The following is a 14,166-nucleotide window of genomic DNA, read 5'->3' on the forward strand; positions in this document are numbered from 1 at the left end:
AGCAGTATTAGTGTGTGTCATATTCATTCTGCATTTTCCCCCGGATTATATCTTTTCAAATATTAGCCAGGATATGAGAAATGGTGGATTATAATTAAAACACAGTCAACAGAAGATTTGTGGTCAGTTTGTGTGCTTTACATCTTCCTTTGCTCATTGGATTCCTGATGTTTTATGTCTTACACTAATGCTCTTCAAACTTGAATATTCTATACAAAGCCCTTTTATTTGTTTTATTTAGGCTTCCATTCCTATCTCATGTGTTGAATGATGACTCAATTCTCCCACCTATTTTGTCTGTTCAAAGTACTGTGAACTCTTCATTTATATAGTTTGCCGTGACATAATTTAATTTTCACTTGGTACAAATGCATTTATTATGTAATAAGCACACTTAATGTTAATTTCTCATTAGTGCACACAACAAGGTTGATGTTATTATGGTATAAGCAGAAAACTATATTCAGACAGAAATTCCATAGCACTGCTCTGTCATCTGGATGAACCTAGGTGATCCAAAATATGCTTGTATTGATTTTTACAATAGGTTATTGTGAAAATGAAAATACAGAATTTTAAATTTCTAGCCAGAACACAGTCCCCTTTGTTTTGATAGTGGACACCAACTTGAGAAATGTTCTCTTATGCTAGGCAGCCAATGAAGTTATTTTTTTTTTTAACGAAATACATATTGTTCTCTAAAGAAAAGAGCGTCTTGCTCTTTGAGGGCAGGTAAACAAAGTCTGCAAACAAAAACTGCTTTGCCTTTTTTTGGTCTTCTGATAGAACCCACTTTAGCCCCATTTCCTGTTTTTCTGTGAACCCTGCTTTTCTGTGCTACAATATGTAGTACAGCTGTATCCCCAATGATTGGAAGCTGATGTATTCAAAAAAGTAGGTAGACATAAAGATTAAGAAAGAAAATGTCTTCCATGGAAACAATGAGGTAAAGGGAGTCAGATATGTGGTCAGAAGTAAACAGTGAGATGAGCCTAACATGGTTTATGGCAAGAAGCTTGAGAATTTAGAAATCCAATAAGTGGGGCAGCCCAGGTGGCTCAGCGGTTTAGCACCACCTTCAGCCCAGGGCATGATCCTGGAGACCCCAGATCGAGTCCCATGTCGGGCTCCCTGCATGGAGCCTGCTTCTCCCTCTGTGTCTCTCTCTCTCTTCCTCTCTCTCTCTCTCTCTCTCTCTCTCTCTCTGTGTGTCTCTCATGAATAAATAAATAAAATCTTAAAAAAAAAAAAAAAGGAAATCCAGTAAGTCCCCCTTAACTACTACCTAATAGCCAGAGTAATCTAATTCATTGATAATGCACCCATGGTTTAAGTAGGAAAGGAACTTGGTGCTAATGTTTTGAAACAGGGACCATTATTGGATTGGGGATTGGAAGATAAAGACCTCCTGCATTGGTGCATGCTGTAAACTTGAAAGAACAAATAACCATATAGAAAGCAAAACAAATGATGCAAAGGAAGTTTGAGAATTAAATAGAGATGGAGGAGATTCACTAGCAAAAGAGAGGAAGCTTAAACTCTGCATTTAGTATATGAAAGTGTGATTAAATGACAGTCTATTGGATATAAAGTGAGCATCTACCTTGAGCACTGTTTCTACTCTTTGTGCCTCAAGTTTTTTCTTTTGTAAGATAGCAATTAGCTATTATCTTTTCTGATTCTTTGGAAAATAGTAATATGCAGGTGAAGGAATATTTTATTTTGGTTCTAAATAATATAAAGATATTACTTCCAGTATAGTTCTGTGATTTATCCTATCTCCACTGCCCTGACTTTAGGACACCATTGTCTCATAGAATTTGTTAAAACAACCTCCTAACAATTTCCCTTCTAGAGTTTCACATCCTTTTTAATCCTCATTGCTCTCAAAATTAGTTTTCTTAAAAGCACATGTAAAACTATTGTCATTCCTATTTAAAAATCTTCCCTGCTTACTTAATTGCCTTTAGGAAAATCTTACATAATATGCATATAAGGACAAGGGTGATCATATGTCCCACTTTATGCTTGTCTAGTGTTATTATTAATTGAATGCTCCTTCACTCTCAAAAGTATCCTATTTTGGATAACAGATTATATAGTCATTCTGTTGCTTATTGTTTCTGTCTTCCCTTTCCAGAGAAGCAAGAGGTTTATTCTTGTCCTATTCCTAACCTTCCTAACTTCTGATTATTCTCCAGAGAAACCATAAATGTTTCTCTTTTACTAGTGTCTTTTCACACTTAGAATGATCACCTTTTTCTCTGCTTACCAAATCTTAACCTTTTCTCAAGATCTCAAATATTAGTCCTTCCATGAAATATTTTCTAATTATCTGAGCTCGCCATGGTTAAGTCCCCCCATGTAACTCTTACAGTACCTTCCAACTCATACCATATGTATTATAGCAGTTCCTAATTTCTTTTTTTTTGTATTGGTAATAATTAAATGGGTATCAGTTACTTCAAAATGTTTGTCACTATGCTTTTGGCATACATGATAAGTTTGCTTAATAGTTAAGTGTCTCTGGGATATGTGGGACCATAGATTATTGGTTAAGTATTCTAGAAAGCAGTATCCACAAGTCAGTCCTTACATGCTCAGTTTCTTAGAACACTGTCCACATACTTAAAAATGAACGAATTTAGTACTATTTACAACTAGCTAAGAGTAAGCAGAAAATTGAGGTTGAGGTCATTTCAGCTGTTAAAGGTACCAGACTAGACTGGGCATGTTTAAAGCTAAAGATAAAACCCTGCTATACCTACTTTTTTCCTATGAATGTTTTTAAGACTTTCTTTATAATTTTACCTTTTTTTTCTGAGCCTTTCAATACAGGATTTTTCACTTGGTAAACACCTATTTCAACTACAGTTAAACACATTTATAGTTTAAAACTATAAATGAGTTACATATAGTTAGGGGTGGCTGGGTAGTCCAGTCAGTTGAGCTTATGATTCTTGGTTTCTGCTCAGGTGGTAGATAATCTCATGGGTTGTGAGATGGAGGCTCCATGCTCAGTGAGGAGGTGACTTGAAGGTTCTCTTCCTCTGCCACTTCCTCCACTCACGTGTGCTCGCTCACTGTCTCTCTCTCTCTCATTCATTGTCTCTCTCAAAATAAATCTTTAAAAAAAATTAAAAATACCTGACTAAAAATTGTAGTCAGACTTCTTTTTTGCAAGTAAACTCTATCAGCCTTTTCTGATTTTGCTCACATGGACTCCAGAAAGCATAAAACTGTGTTGGAATTTCTCCTGGTTCCTAAGATTGTACTTGTCTGTTTTGTTCTATTGCTTGGGTAAATTAGTTTCTATATTATTACTTAACATCCCTATGCCCTGAACTTTCTACTAATCCACTATCACTTGTCTTGTAAATATACTGTGTTCTCCACTGAATTTTCTACCTACATCTTTATTAGTTGTAGAATAATCAGTTTTCCTTCTCTAACATTTATTTTCCTATGTGAGTAGACTTCACTTTTCTAGTTATACTGGCTACAATCCCATTTCTTTGCTGGAAACTGTGCATTTTAAAATCTAGCCACTAGGGTGGCTAACATCTGTGTAAGAGGAATAATATAAAACAATACTAAGGCATAAGTTTCAAGATAACTTGTGGGGAATAGAGGGATAGGGTTGGTGGATTAAAAAAGCAAAAATCTACTTTTAATATGTCATTTGTTCCTTAAAACCTTTATCTCCTATGTACCCAGCATGGTGCCAGATACTATAAAAAGGATGCTAAAAAAAGTAAAGTATATAGCCCTTGTTTTTGAAAAGCTTACAGGTGATATAACTAACTCAGTTGAAGCAAGTATTGAATAATGTAACATGTAACCATATACTTGATCGTGTACTGTAGGTGCTCAAAGAGGTTTCATGTGCTGTAGGTATAAGGCAGCTCTCCAGCGGGGGTGGTGGAGCAAAAGAGGACTCCTCCTTAAAGGTGACGGAAGGACTAGGTGGGGTGGGCTGTTGAAGGAAGATTTAGATTTGCTTAGATGTTGGTACAACCAGGAATTGTTGTAGCCTAGGGCATTGTCCCTTAAGATGAAGAAGTGTAGATGAAAAGAAAATGTTCCTATATTCCTAAGAAGGTCAGTCTGACTATGGAAACTATTTTATGAACACTAAGATTAAATTGAGTAAGTAGTCATTTGGTAAATCGTACTTCTGTATAAGCTTGCATTACTATTTTGCATATAGTTAAACACTGGTATCAACACATATAAATATTTCTTATGTGTAATAGAGCTCAGGAACACTCAGTAAGCCTTTTAATTAGTACAAATGAAATTTATTGAATGCCAGCTCTGTTGTGGCTAAGAAAAGGATGTTTGTGTTTCTTATGAGTTATGTACCACATATAAACTCTTTAGTAGACTTAAGTTCTTTTTGTAGCTACTTAACATGGTTAATCAACATAACTATCCAACAAATCCATGACATTGTCTCACTTTTAATCCTGTGTTTAGGTTTACAAATTGCAAATAATTTTAGACGATTAATAGATTACTTTGGAGCCAGCATTGGGATTGCTCTTTAGGAGTTCATGGCTTACCAACATGGACATTGTGTGCTTGTGTATATTGTGTATAACCAGAGAACAGTGTCTGTGTTGTACATTTATCACAATGAAATCTATGGAGGAGTAGCTGTTTGGAACAGGCACAGCACTTGTTCTACTTAGATTAATTATCATTCCCTGTAGGCATTTTTACACTGCTCTGGTTGGCTGTTAAATACAGTAGAAGTATTGAGAGCTGATGCTGTGAGAATCAGCCATAAGCCTTGATATCATATATATGACTTTATAAATGGTAATTTTAAAAGGCTTAAGATTCAGTTGTAATAGTTAGCTCCAGGTTGATACTTGATGGCAAATGTCTATTCTAGGCCATGTAAGGGGAAAATTGCCTCTGTCAGTTTTTGAGTTATCCAAATGCAAGTTTATTTTGAATAATTCTTCATTTAAGGACTCATTTGCATTTGTTCAATACCATAGACTTTCTTTTTGAAAAAATGAATTTTTTCTGTTAGTTTCTTCTATGGACTAGTATTTGTGGTGACAGTTTGTCTCAATTTAAGAAAATGAGTTGCTGCACAGGTGAGGTAGTATTTGAATCACTTAAAAGTTCATGTCAGTGTTTTGGTTCTTTTCAATTTTTCCTTTCTGTTCTCTTTCTTTTGTTTACTTATTTTTTGCTTTGTTCTGTTTTGTTTTATTTATTTACTTTTGTTTTTAGTTTTTACAGGGGGTGTTTTGGGCTCTTCATGGCCTTGCTAATATACTTGGCTGGCCATATTTAGTCTGCGCACTAATTGTTAGTTGGCCCAGTTGAGTCTTACTTTGTGCTCTCAGTTGTTTTAGTCTCGCTTTCTATTTTTGTCCACTTGATTGTGTTTTAGTTCATGAGAGATTTTTATTCTGATGGGCCGGATTTTAATCCGTGTACTAAATTTTAGTCTGCAGACTAAAAGTAATCCGCGGATTATTTATTTTAGCAAAATATTAATTCCCCCACTGGAAACTATCCTAAAAGAATGTTAAATTCTCTTAGAATAGCCAAGGGAATTCACAGCTACTGGTGAGTTCTGCCATTTTTTTGTTCTCAATGCCTAGACATAATAGACCCTACTACCTCCCTTGCGTACTTGGCTCCCTTGTGCCTAGGTGTTGGTGCACATTACTATGCATGGCACCTATAACTGTGACTGCCCCTTAGTTGTATTGTTTATTGTATATATTTTTTGTTTAGCTTTTGGTGGGTGAATTGGGCATATTTGCACATGGAACTGTGTTGAATTTGTAGTGCTCAAAGATGTAGGATTTTTTTTTTCAGTGAGTTTTTCCAAAAAGGAAAGAATGTTCTATATTTATTTTCACTAAGTAATGGGTGCAAGGGTATGAGGGGGCAAAGCCCACAATAGAAAAAGTAAGTTTATACCCGCACTCCTGAGGTGATCTGTCAATTGCCTGAAGAATCCTAAAATAATGAGAATGTCAGCAAATATCTTTTAGCAGGGAAGTCAATCCAAAATGGAGAATAATCCGCGGTGGCCTGATCCTTCTTAGCTCACACAAATTGAAAATATCTGGCTTGAAATCTGTAGTGATACAAATTAAGTCTATTTATTACTTTCCTCTCATCACTAATAATTAAGCAAAAAAATGTTTATACTGTCTAACTGGAATATATTAATAGATTAAAATTAGCATATTGGGAACTGATATCTTTAAAAGCAGGCTAATGTGCCCCCTCCCAGCCATGTCAATGGATGATGAATCCAGGTCGTAGAAGACCACTTTACTTTGGGAAGTTTACTTCTAGATTTCATTTTGATTTTAACTTTTTTTGGTTTTGTATTTTTTTAATAAACGCACTGGCATTGGAACATAATAAATTAAAATTAAAATGTTTCTTTATTGTGCCTCACCATTGCGCAATCAAAAATTTTTTTGCATACACTGTGGTGAAATAATTTTTAAAACTTGGACTTGCTACTGTGGAGACTGATGTTTAAAGTTTATAACTGTATAAACATTTTCTATGTCCCCCCCCCACACCATGGATTTCTTATAACACTGGATATATTTTTCCTTGCTGGACTATTCTCTTTTGGATTGACTTCCCCTGTTTGGATTATTTCACTGCATTATCATCTTTAGGATTCGTCAGGAGCAGGACATTTCACCTCAGGAGTGCGGGTATGTACTTAATTTTTTTTTCCCAAAATTTCAGGGCAGGTCTATAAAACTAGAGGGAAACTTTTTTTAGAAAGGCTAAAACCATTATTCATTCTAGAAGTGTAATAGTAAAAACAATGTAGGTAGCTGTGATTTCTTTTCCACTGTGTGTGGGGTAGGTTTTACTTCTGGTATATTTAGATTGTCAGTCTTCTGAGTGATGTATTAACATCTAGACTGAAATTTAGGACCTGAGAGGTTTAAAAATTACTTTACAAAAATAAATACAAACAAAGATGCACAGAACTAAAAATTCTGAATGTTAAGCAATTTAAATGGGTAAAGAATAAAACAGCATTAGAAACTTCATTATTAAAAGCCATATCTCAGTTGTTACTGGTTTCCTTTTCTTTAGACACAAACATAATTCAGAGGAGCTATTTTCTAGTTTGGACTGTAATTTTTTGAAGTTGCATGCTACTTTGGAAGACACTGGGCTTTGACTCCACGTAATTTCCCACTTAACCTTTATCCATAGAGTACTAAACCAAGGCTTTGTTCATCAGAAATCTCTCAAAGAGTTTAAAATAATAATGCCCAATATTTAAATAAATATTTAAAAAAATAATTTTTTAAAAAGGTAGATTTAAGTCTTGGTTTTAATGTGGGCTCTTGGAATGAGTTCTTCCTTATTATTTTTCACTCTGATTCCATGAGTTAGGATTCCCTGGCCAAATAGGCTAATATGTGTCTTAGTACCAACACACATGGTGACTTGTACCAACAAGATACCAAACAAATGTGGATGATTTTTTTCATAATTAATTAGAGATAAGCTTATAGTACTGGTTTATTAATAGCTTTAATCCAAAATCCTCAGGTAATATAACATGAAATTTTTTCATTTAAGATACATTCACTGTCTAACTACCCTACATTTGAATGTTGGCAGGAGATAATTATTTCTACTTTTGGTAGTACTTCTTAATTATACTTATGCACTCCCATATTGGTACAAAAGCATTTTTTCTTAGACTAGCTAGCAAAATAAATCCATATGCTGTGAAATAAATGCAAACAGCCCTCAGGGATAAAATATGTCAGTAATACTTAATATTTTTATGAAAGATTTTCTGAGTTTTTCCACTGATTATTTTCCTTTATATTCTAGTTTGATTATGGACCTGGCCTGGAAGGAAGGGAGGGGAAAATGACCAAGAACAGTGGAAAATCTAACCATTTCCAATAATAGAATACTTTTAAGGTTTCCTTGAGTAAGGGGAGTCAGAAATCACTCAAAAGAATAAATATAAAGCAATTTTTGACCATATAGAGGGTTTTCTAATATAGTCAAATAAATAATTAAGGCCTTTGACATTCTGAAATAAATTCTTAGGATCCTACTCAAACCGATTTCTCAATTTCCATGGAATATATCTTTATTACTAATAAACTTTGTAAAAACGGGCGGCGGAGGGGGGGGAGATTTTTACTGTAGGAAGTACTCTTGTAAATAGTCTCTTGAAAAGAAATGAGCTCTATAGTAGTAACTGTCTCTGCTACATTCAGCCCAAGTGAATAGTCAGATGTTACATGAGCCATTCTCATTAGGAAACCTTATTCCCAGGCTCCTCCATCCTCATCACAATCTACATGTCCTTCCTTCACAATTTCCCTCCCTTTATACGTATCTGCCTCTCTTTTTACATACATCTGTCCACTGCCACTACCACACCTTCTATTTGGTCTGTGTTCCCCCTATCAAGGAATATATGTTTCATTTTTCTTTAGTTTCAAAGGCTTTCTGTCCATCTGTTTATGTTTGTTTTTCCCCTTTCTGCTTTTATTCTTTAACTGTCTATAATTTAGAGCAAAGCTATTTTCATAGTTCTGTGTATTGATTTGGAGTTTCAAGATAAAGATGTGTAGAAAGCTTTCTATTCTTTTAGGCAAACTAATTTATTTGAATTTTGCTTCAGCACAGCCTTCAGTTGACTTTTTCTGTGAGTTACGGCTCTTAATGAAAAGTACATTTCTCTCTCCCTAATTAAAACCCTAGAATATTCATCCAAATGAGGGGTAATCTGACCATATTTGTAATAACAGCTACTCTTTGAGAAAACAGTTTTGGACATTTTGTCAAATTCTGGGTATTCAAGAATTTCTTCAAATAAGACTGTTTATTGAAGAGATAATAGCAGATCATTAGCATTGCTAAGGCTAAAAGTAAATAGCTTTTTTTTCCCAAAAAATATTGATTGCCAAATTTGAGTAGTGCTGTCCATTACTGACAGTATTCTGCTAAAAATCACACACAAGAGGCAATCTTTTATTCTACTGCCACAGTAGTCAAAACTTTTAGAAAATTTTAATATTCTTCTAGTTGGTGCTTGCCTCCAGAACCCAGCCTTTCTTTGTGCCTATGATATCCTATTTTGTACATATTTCATTATACTGCTTTATGATTAGCAAGTGTAGATTTTTTTTTAATTTCCCCTAGTTTTTTCTCTGAGTTTTCTTCATATAGTTTGTAATTAGCTGTTCACCTCAATGTAGTGAATCATATGCAGTTAACTCTTTTCATTCTAGAAGGTTCCTCTCACAAATGCAACCATGTTGTTGTACGTGGTGGGAATTAACTCAGTACTCAAAGGATAATTTGCTAAGATTCTTACAATAAAGCATTAATTGTTCTTTACCTTTTTTTGTACTGCAGGTCTTCCGACCCCGGACTCCACCGGAGGCAATTGCACTGTGTAGCCGTCTGCTGGAGTATACACCAACTGCCCGATTGACACCACTGGAAGCTTGTGCACATTCGTTTTTTGATGAATTAAGGGACCCAAATGTCAAACTACCAAATGGGCGAGACACACCTGCACTCTTCAACTTCACCACTCAAGGTAATTCCAGATACTCAGTTCTGGTTTTTACCATTTCTGAGAAAGCTACCTATGTGTGTGAGGTTATATTCTTTTAATTAAAATCTGTAGGACAAAAGTGGGCATATTAAGTACTTATACAGGTAGCAAACATCCCTTCCAACAACTGATTAGGCTACTACTTGTGTGGTTTTAAACAAAATAGTGGCAGATAAAATTTTTTCCAGTAGACATAGCTTCTCTCTTTTTTGGCAGATTATAATAAATCTTGGCACATGAGAAGTTATAGAGATTTCACTATTAAGTTAACCCTCAAGTTTGTATTTGAGACTAGAATATTAGCATTTCTTGCTTCCCAAGTGTTTATTTTGTTTCCAAGTGTTTATATTAAGTTTTTTAAACCTGGAAATCAATTGGTGACTGTATTTGTATAAAGTCAGATATCTTATTTATAAACAGAAGGAAAACTGGAATTCTATATAACTGTCTTTCTTAGAACTTGTATAAGAGATGTAGATAGAGAGATTCTCTTCCCTTCTGGAGCTTGGCACCATTGCTGCTTCTGAGAAAATACTGAGAGGAAAAAACAGAGTTTGTGTACTGGTGCTTTCTAAAAGACCCAGGAAGAATCATTATTTCTTAATTACTTCTGTGTTCACTTTTCTTTCCTTTCAGATTAAGACCCTAAGTAATTCACTTAATCAACTACCCTGCCTTCGATGCTGTGATTTTCTTCATAAACTACACATTAAAAGTGTACAATTTCCTATAGATAAAACAAGCAAGAAGTGGTCAGTTGATTGATTGGTCAGCTTAGTCAAGCTTAAAATATAGAAGGGAGATGGAGAGCTCTCTGTGACCAGGAAATAATTATATTTCCTTTATTCTAAGATGAATTCTCCCCCCATATTTAAACTTTTCTAAATTTGAAAGTGGGAAGATGTATTGCCTAACCAGTAGATGTGGAAGACCTCAGTTACTGGCAAAATAGACTTGGATGATTCCATTGACTATAATCTTAAGCAGTCAATAATGTGTAACTACTAGTAGTGCTGATACCGTCTGAAACTACATTCATAAAGGAAAAAATGTTCAGATATCCTGGGATTAATTCTGACTGTTTAGGGCTGATCAGAAATCACTGGAATGTTGTTTTAGGTCCCAGCTATACCATTTTAAGATGTTATCAAATAGCAGGTGGGGTATATAAAGGAACAGAATTCCACTTCCTGGAAAAGTGAAGACTTAAGGAACTTTTGAGAATGATGTAAAAATACCTCATAGATTATCTTCTGAAGAAAGATGTAGACCTGTATTCTTTTTCCTGATTATAAAATTGAAAATAGTAGTAGCAAAAAAATTAGAGAATAGTACATATTTGAGTTTATGATATCAGCCCCTGGCATAGATAGAGACTAAATAAAATTATTGATGAATCAGTAAAGTTTTCACTTATTTAACAGTGGAACAGGTTTCTTTGTTGTGCTTTTTATTTGTTGTTTTTTTGTGTGTGTGGTTTTGTTTTTGTTGTTTGTTGTTCCCCACTCCACCCTACCACCATCCCCAAATACCAGTCTCTGTATTAGGAAAAAGCTGGATGATGTCAAATGTTATAGATAAGATTACTCCAATTTGGTAATACGTTAGACTCTTCTAGAGCAGATTCTGTGACTCTGTCATTAAAAAACTTTTTTATTTTCAGTTTTTACTGTTTTGTCTTAAGAGTAGCACTATATATATTAAAGAAAATGTTGAAGATGCAAAAGAAGTATAGAGAACATTAAAATCACAGTCCCCAAATGATCACTTTTAGCGTTTGAATTAATCACTGTAATATTTTATAGTCTAGCTCTTTTCAGTCTTTAATAGATACTATGATAATCCATGAATATAAAGTGATACTCTACTCTCCCATTAAGAAGATACCAAAAGAAAAAGAAAAAAAAAAAAAAGATCCCAAAAGGGTTTCTTGGGTTAACTCAAATGTATTTAAAATAATGAAAAAAAATAAAATTATGCATTATATAAAATTAATATTCAGGAACTTTTTAACCTCAAATTTCATAAAACAATTTTATTAATACTTTTTATATGCATCTTTTACACCTGTGTCTTTCTCATCAGTAGAACTATTTTTAAATTTTTTGATATGAAGCACCTTTTGAATCTATATGAAGCCACTACTGGAAATTCTACAAGTATCCATTTTCATAAATGTTTGGTTTGGGGTCTTTCTTTGTACTATAAGTATCTTTATTATCTGCACATAGAACTATCTGCTAGGTTGCTTTTTAAAGTGGCCTCTAAAAGGCTATGTATACAGTGACATGCAACACTTGTAACTGTGGAATCTTGGCATCAGAAACTACTAAGTTAATGTTAAATTATTTATCTCCTTTTTCTTTTTCTTTTTCCTTTTCCTTTTTCTTTTTTTCTTTTTCTTTTTCTTTTTCTTTTTCTTTTTCTTTTTCTTTTTCTTTTTCTTTTCACCACTTTGGTCAGGTGAACCTAGAGTTTCCTGAACTAGCATTGATTGTGGTTTTATTTACACTAAGTATCTTCTCAAATAAATACTTTGTTTCTTAAAACATGAATCAAGGAAGCCTTTTGTTAAATAAGCAACTTGGTAGAACCTCAAACACAACATGATATTTATGATGGATACATTTTAGGAAATAATGCTTCTTATATTCAGCCATATAGGTATATACTATAATGCACCTGTATGTGGTGATCAAAACTGAGATATTACTTAAACATTTTATTTAATCAGATTTTAAAATCCACAATTTCATTTCACTGTTCATATGTACCATTTTTAAAGTAATTACGTTTGCTTCTTTAGTCACTGGCTAATAATGTTTCATTATTACTAAAGAAAATAAAATTTTAAAGTAACTTTTTATATGGATTTCTAAAGTTTTTTTGAAAACTGAAATAAAAAAACTGAAATAAATTCATATAAGATGAGCCATTTTAAAGTAAACAAATCATTGGCATTTTATTATATTCACAATGTTGTACAACAACCACTTCATTCAAGTTCCAAAACCTTTTCATTACTCCTAAAGAAAACTCCACACCCGTTAAGCAGTCAGTCAGTCCCTGTTAACTCCTCCTCCAACACCTGGCAGCCACCAGTGCGCTTCCTGCCTTTGGACTTACCTATTCTGGATATTTCATATAAATGAAATAATATATTATGTAACCTTTTGTGTATGGCTTCTTTCACTTAGCATAATGTTTTCAAGGTTCATCCATGTCATAGAAATGTATTAATATTTTATTCCTTTTTATGGATGAATAATATTCCACTGTATTATGTCTTAATCAGTGCAGGCTGCTATAATAAAACACCAGAGAACTCTGTAGCTTAAATAACAAACATTTATTTCTCAGAGTTCTGGAGGCTGGGAAGTTCAAGATCAAGGTGCTGTAGATTTGATGTCTGATGAGGGCCTACTTCCAGGTTTGCAAATGACTACCTTCTTATTGTATCCTTACATGATAAAAAGATTGCCTCTCTGTGTCTCTTTTTATAGGGCCACTGATCCCAGTCATGGAGGGTCTACCCTCATGACCTAATAAAGGCCTCATTTCTGAATACTATTACATTGGAAAGTAGGACTTGAACATATGAATTTTAGGGAGACACAAACATTCAGTCCATAGTGTATAGATAACACTGCATTTTTGTTTATCCACCATCTGTTGATGGATATTTGGTTTGTTTCTACCTTTTGGCTGTTTTGAATAGTACTGTTAGGACTATTTGAATATTTGTTTTTGGGATCCCTGGGTGGCGCAGCGGTTTAGCGCCTGCCTTTGGCCCAGGGCGCGATCCTGGAGACCCAGGATCAAATCCCACGTTGGGCTCCGAGTGCATGGAGCCTGCTTCTCCCTCTGCCTGTGTCTCTGCCTCTCTCTCTCTCTCTCTCTCTCTCTCTGACTATCATAAATAAATAAAAATTTTAAAAAAAAGATTGAATATTTGTTTTTAATTCTTTTGGGTATTGATTGCTGAGTCGTGTGGTAATTCTATGTTTAACTTTTTGAGGAACTGCCAAACTATTTTCCACAGTGGTTTGCATGTTTTACATCCTCACCAGCAATGTATAAGAGTTCCAGTTTCTCCAGTCCTCACCGATACTTATTTTCCTCTTTTTTTTTTTATTAGCCATCCCAGTGAGTGTGAAGTGGTATTTCTTTGTGCAGTGTGGTGCTAAGTTTATTGCAATATAATGAATCATGACCTAGTAAATGCTATTTACCTGTTCTCTAATAAATTACACTCATAAGAAAACAGGCAGGAAAATATAAATTGGCTTAGATTTTAGAATATGGTCTTGAAAATATTGGAAAGACTTTTGTGAATGAGCAATTTTCATATTGTAAACTAATAGGATCAACTAACTTTATCTTTAGAAGTCTCTAAAGTTTGTATTAACTTCAGCTTTGACACATGCCTTTTAAAGTAAAGGTTCAATTTGAAGAATAAATAATTTAGTTCAAAGTTTATTTACAAATGTCTGGTATTTACAAATTTTTAAAAAGGAGTGAAGATTCTTTTATTTTGACATTTCAAATTATTA

At 34.0% G+C, this 14,166-nt stretch overlaps 1 protein-coding gene across 3 annotated transcripts in view; it reads left to right on the plus strand.

The window, feature by feature from the left end:
• Positions 1 to 14,166, plus strand: part of GSK3B (glycogen synthase kinase 3 beta) — a 201,336-nt gene that overhangs the window by 162,605 nt on the left and 24,565 nt on the right. For 2 of the 3 annotated variants that reach the window (XM_055315880.1, XM_055315878.1), the window contains exons 9-10: positions 6,675 to 6,713; positions 9,409 to 9,595. In XM_055315880.1, coding sequence (XP_055171855.1) covers positions 6,675 to 6,713; positions 9,409 to 9,595 — 226 coding nt within the window. The remainder of the gene's footprint in view (positions 1 to 6,674; positions 6,714 to 9,408; positions 9,596 to 14,166) is intronic. The other variant, XM_055315879.1, reaches the window with a different exon arrangement.

This window comes from Nyctereutes procyonoides, unplaced genomic scaffold (genome assembly GCF_905146905.1).
Source record: "Nyctereutes procyonoides isolate TBG_1078 unplaced genomic scaffold, NYPRO_anot_genome, whole genome shotgun sequence".
In the NCBI taxonomy this organism is placed as follows: domain Eukaryota; kingdom Metazoa; phylum Chordata; class Mammalia; order Carnivora; family Canidae; genus Nyctereutes; species Nyctereutes procyonoides.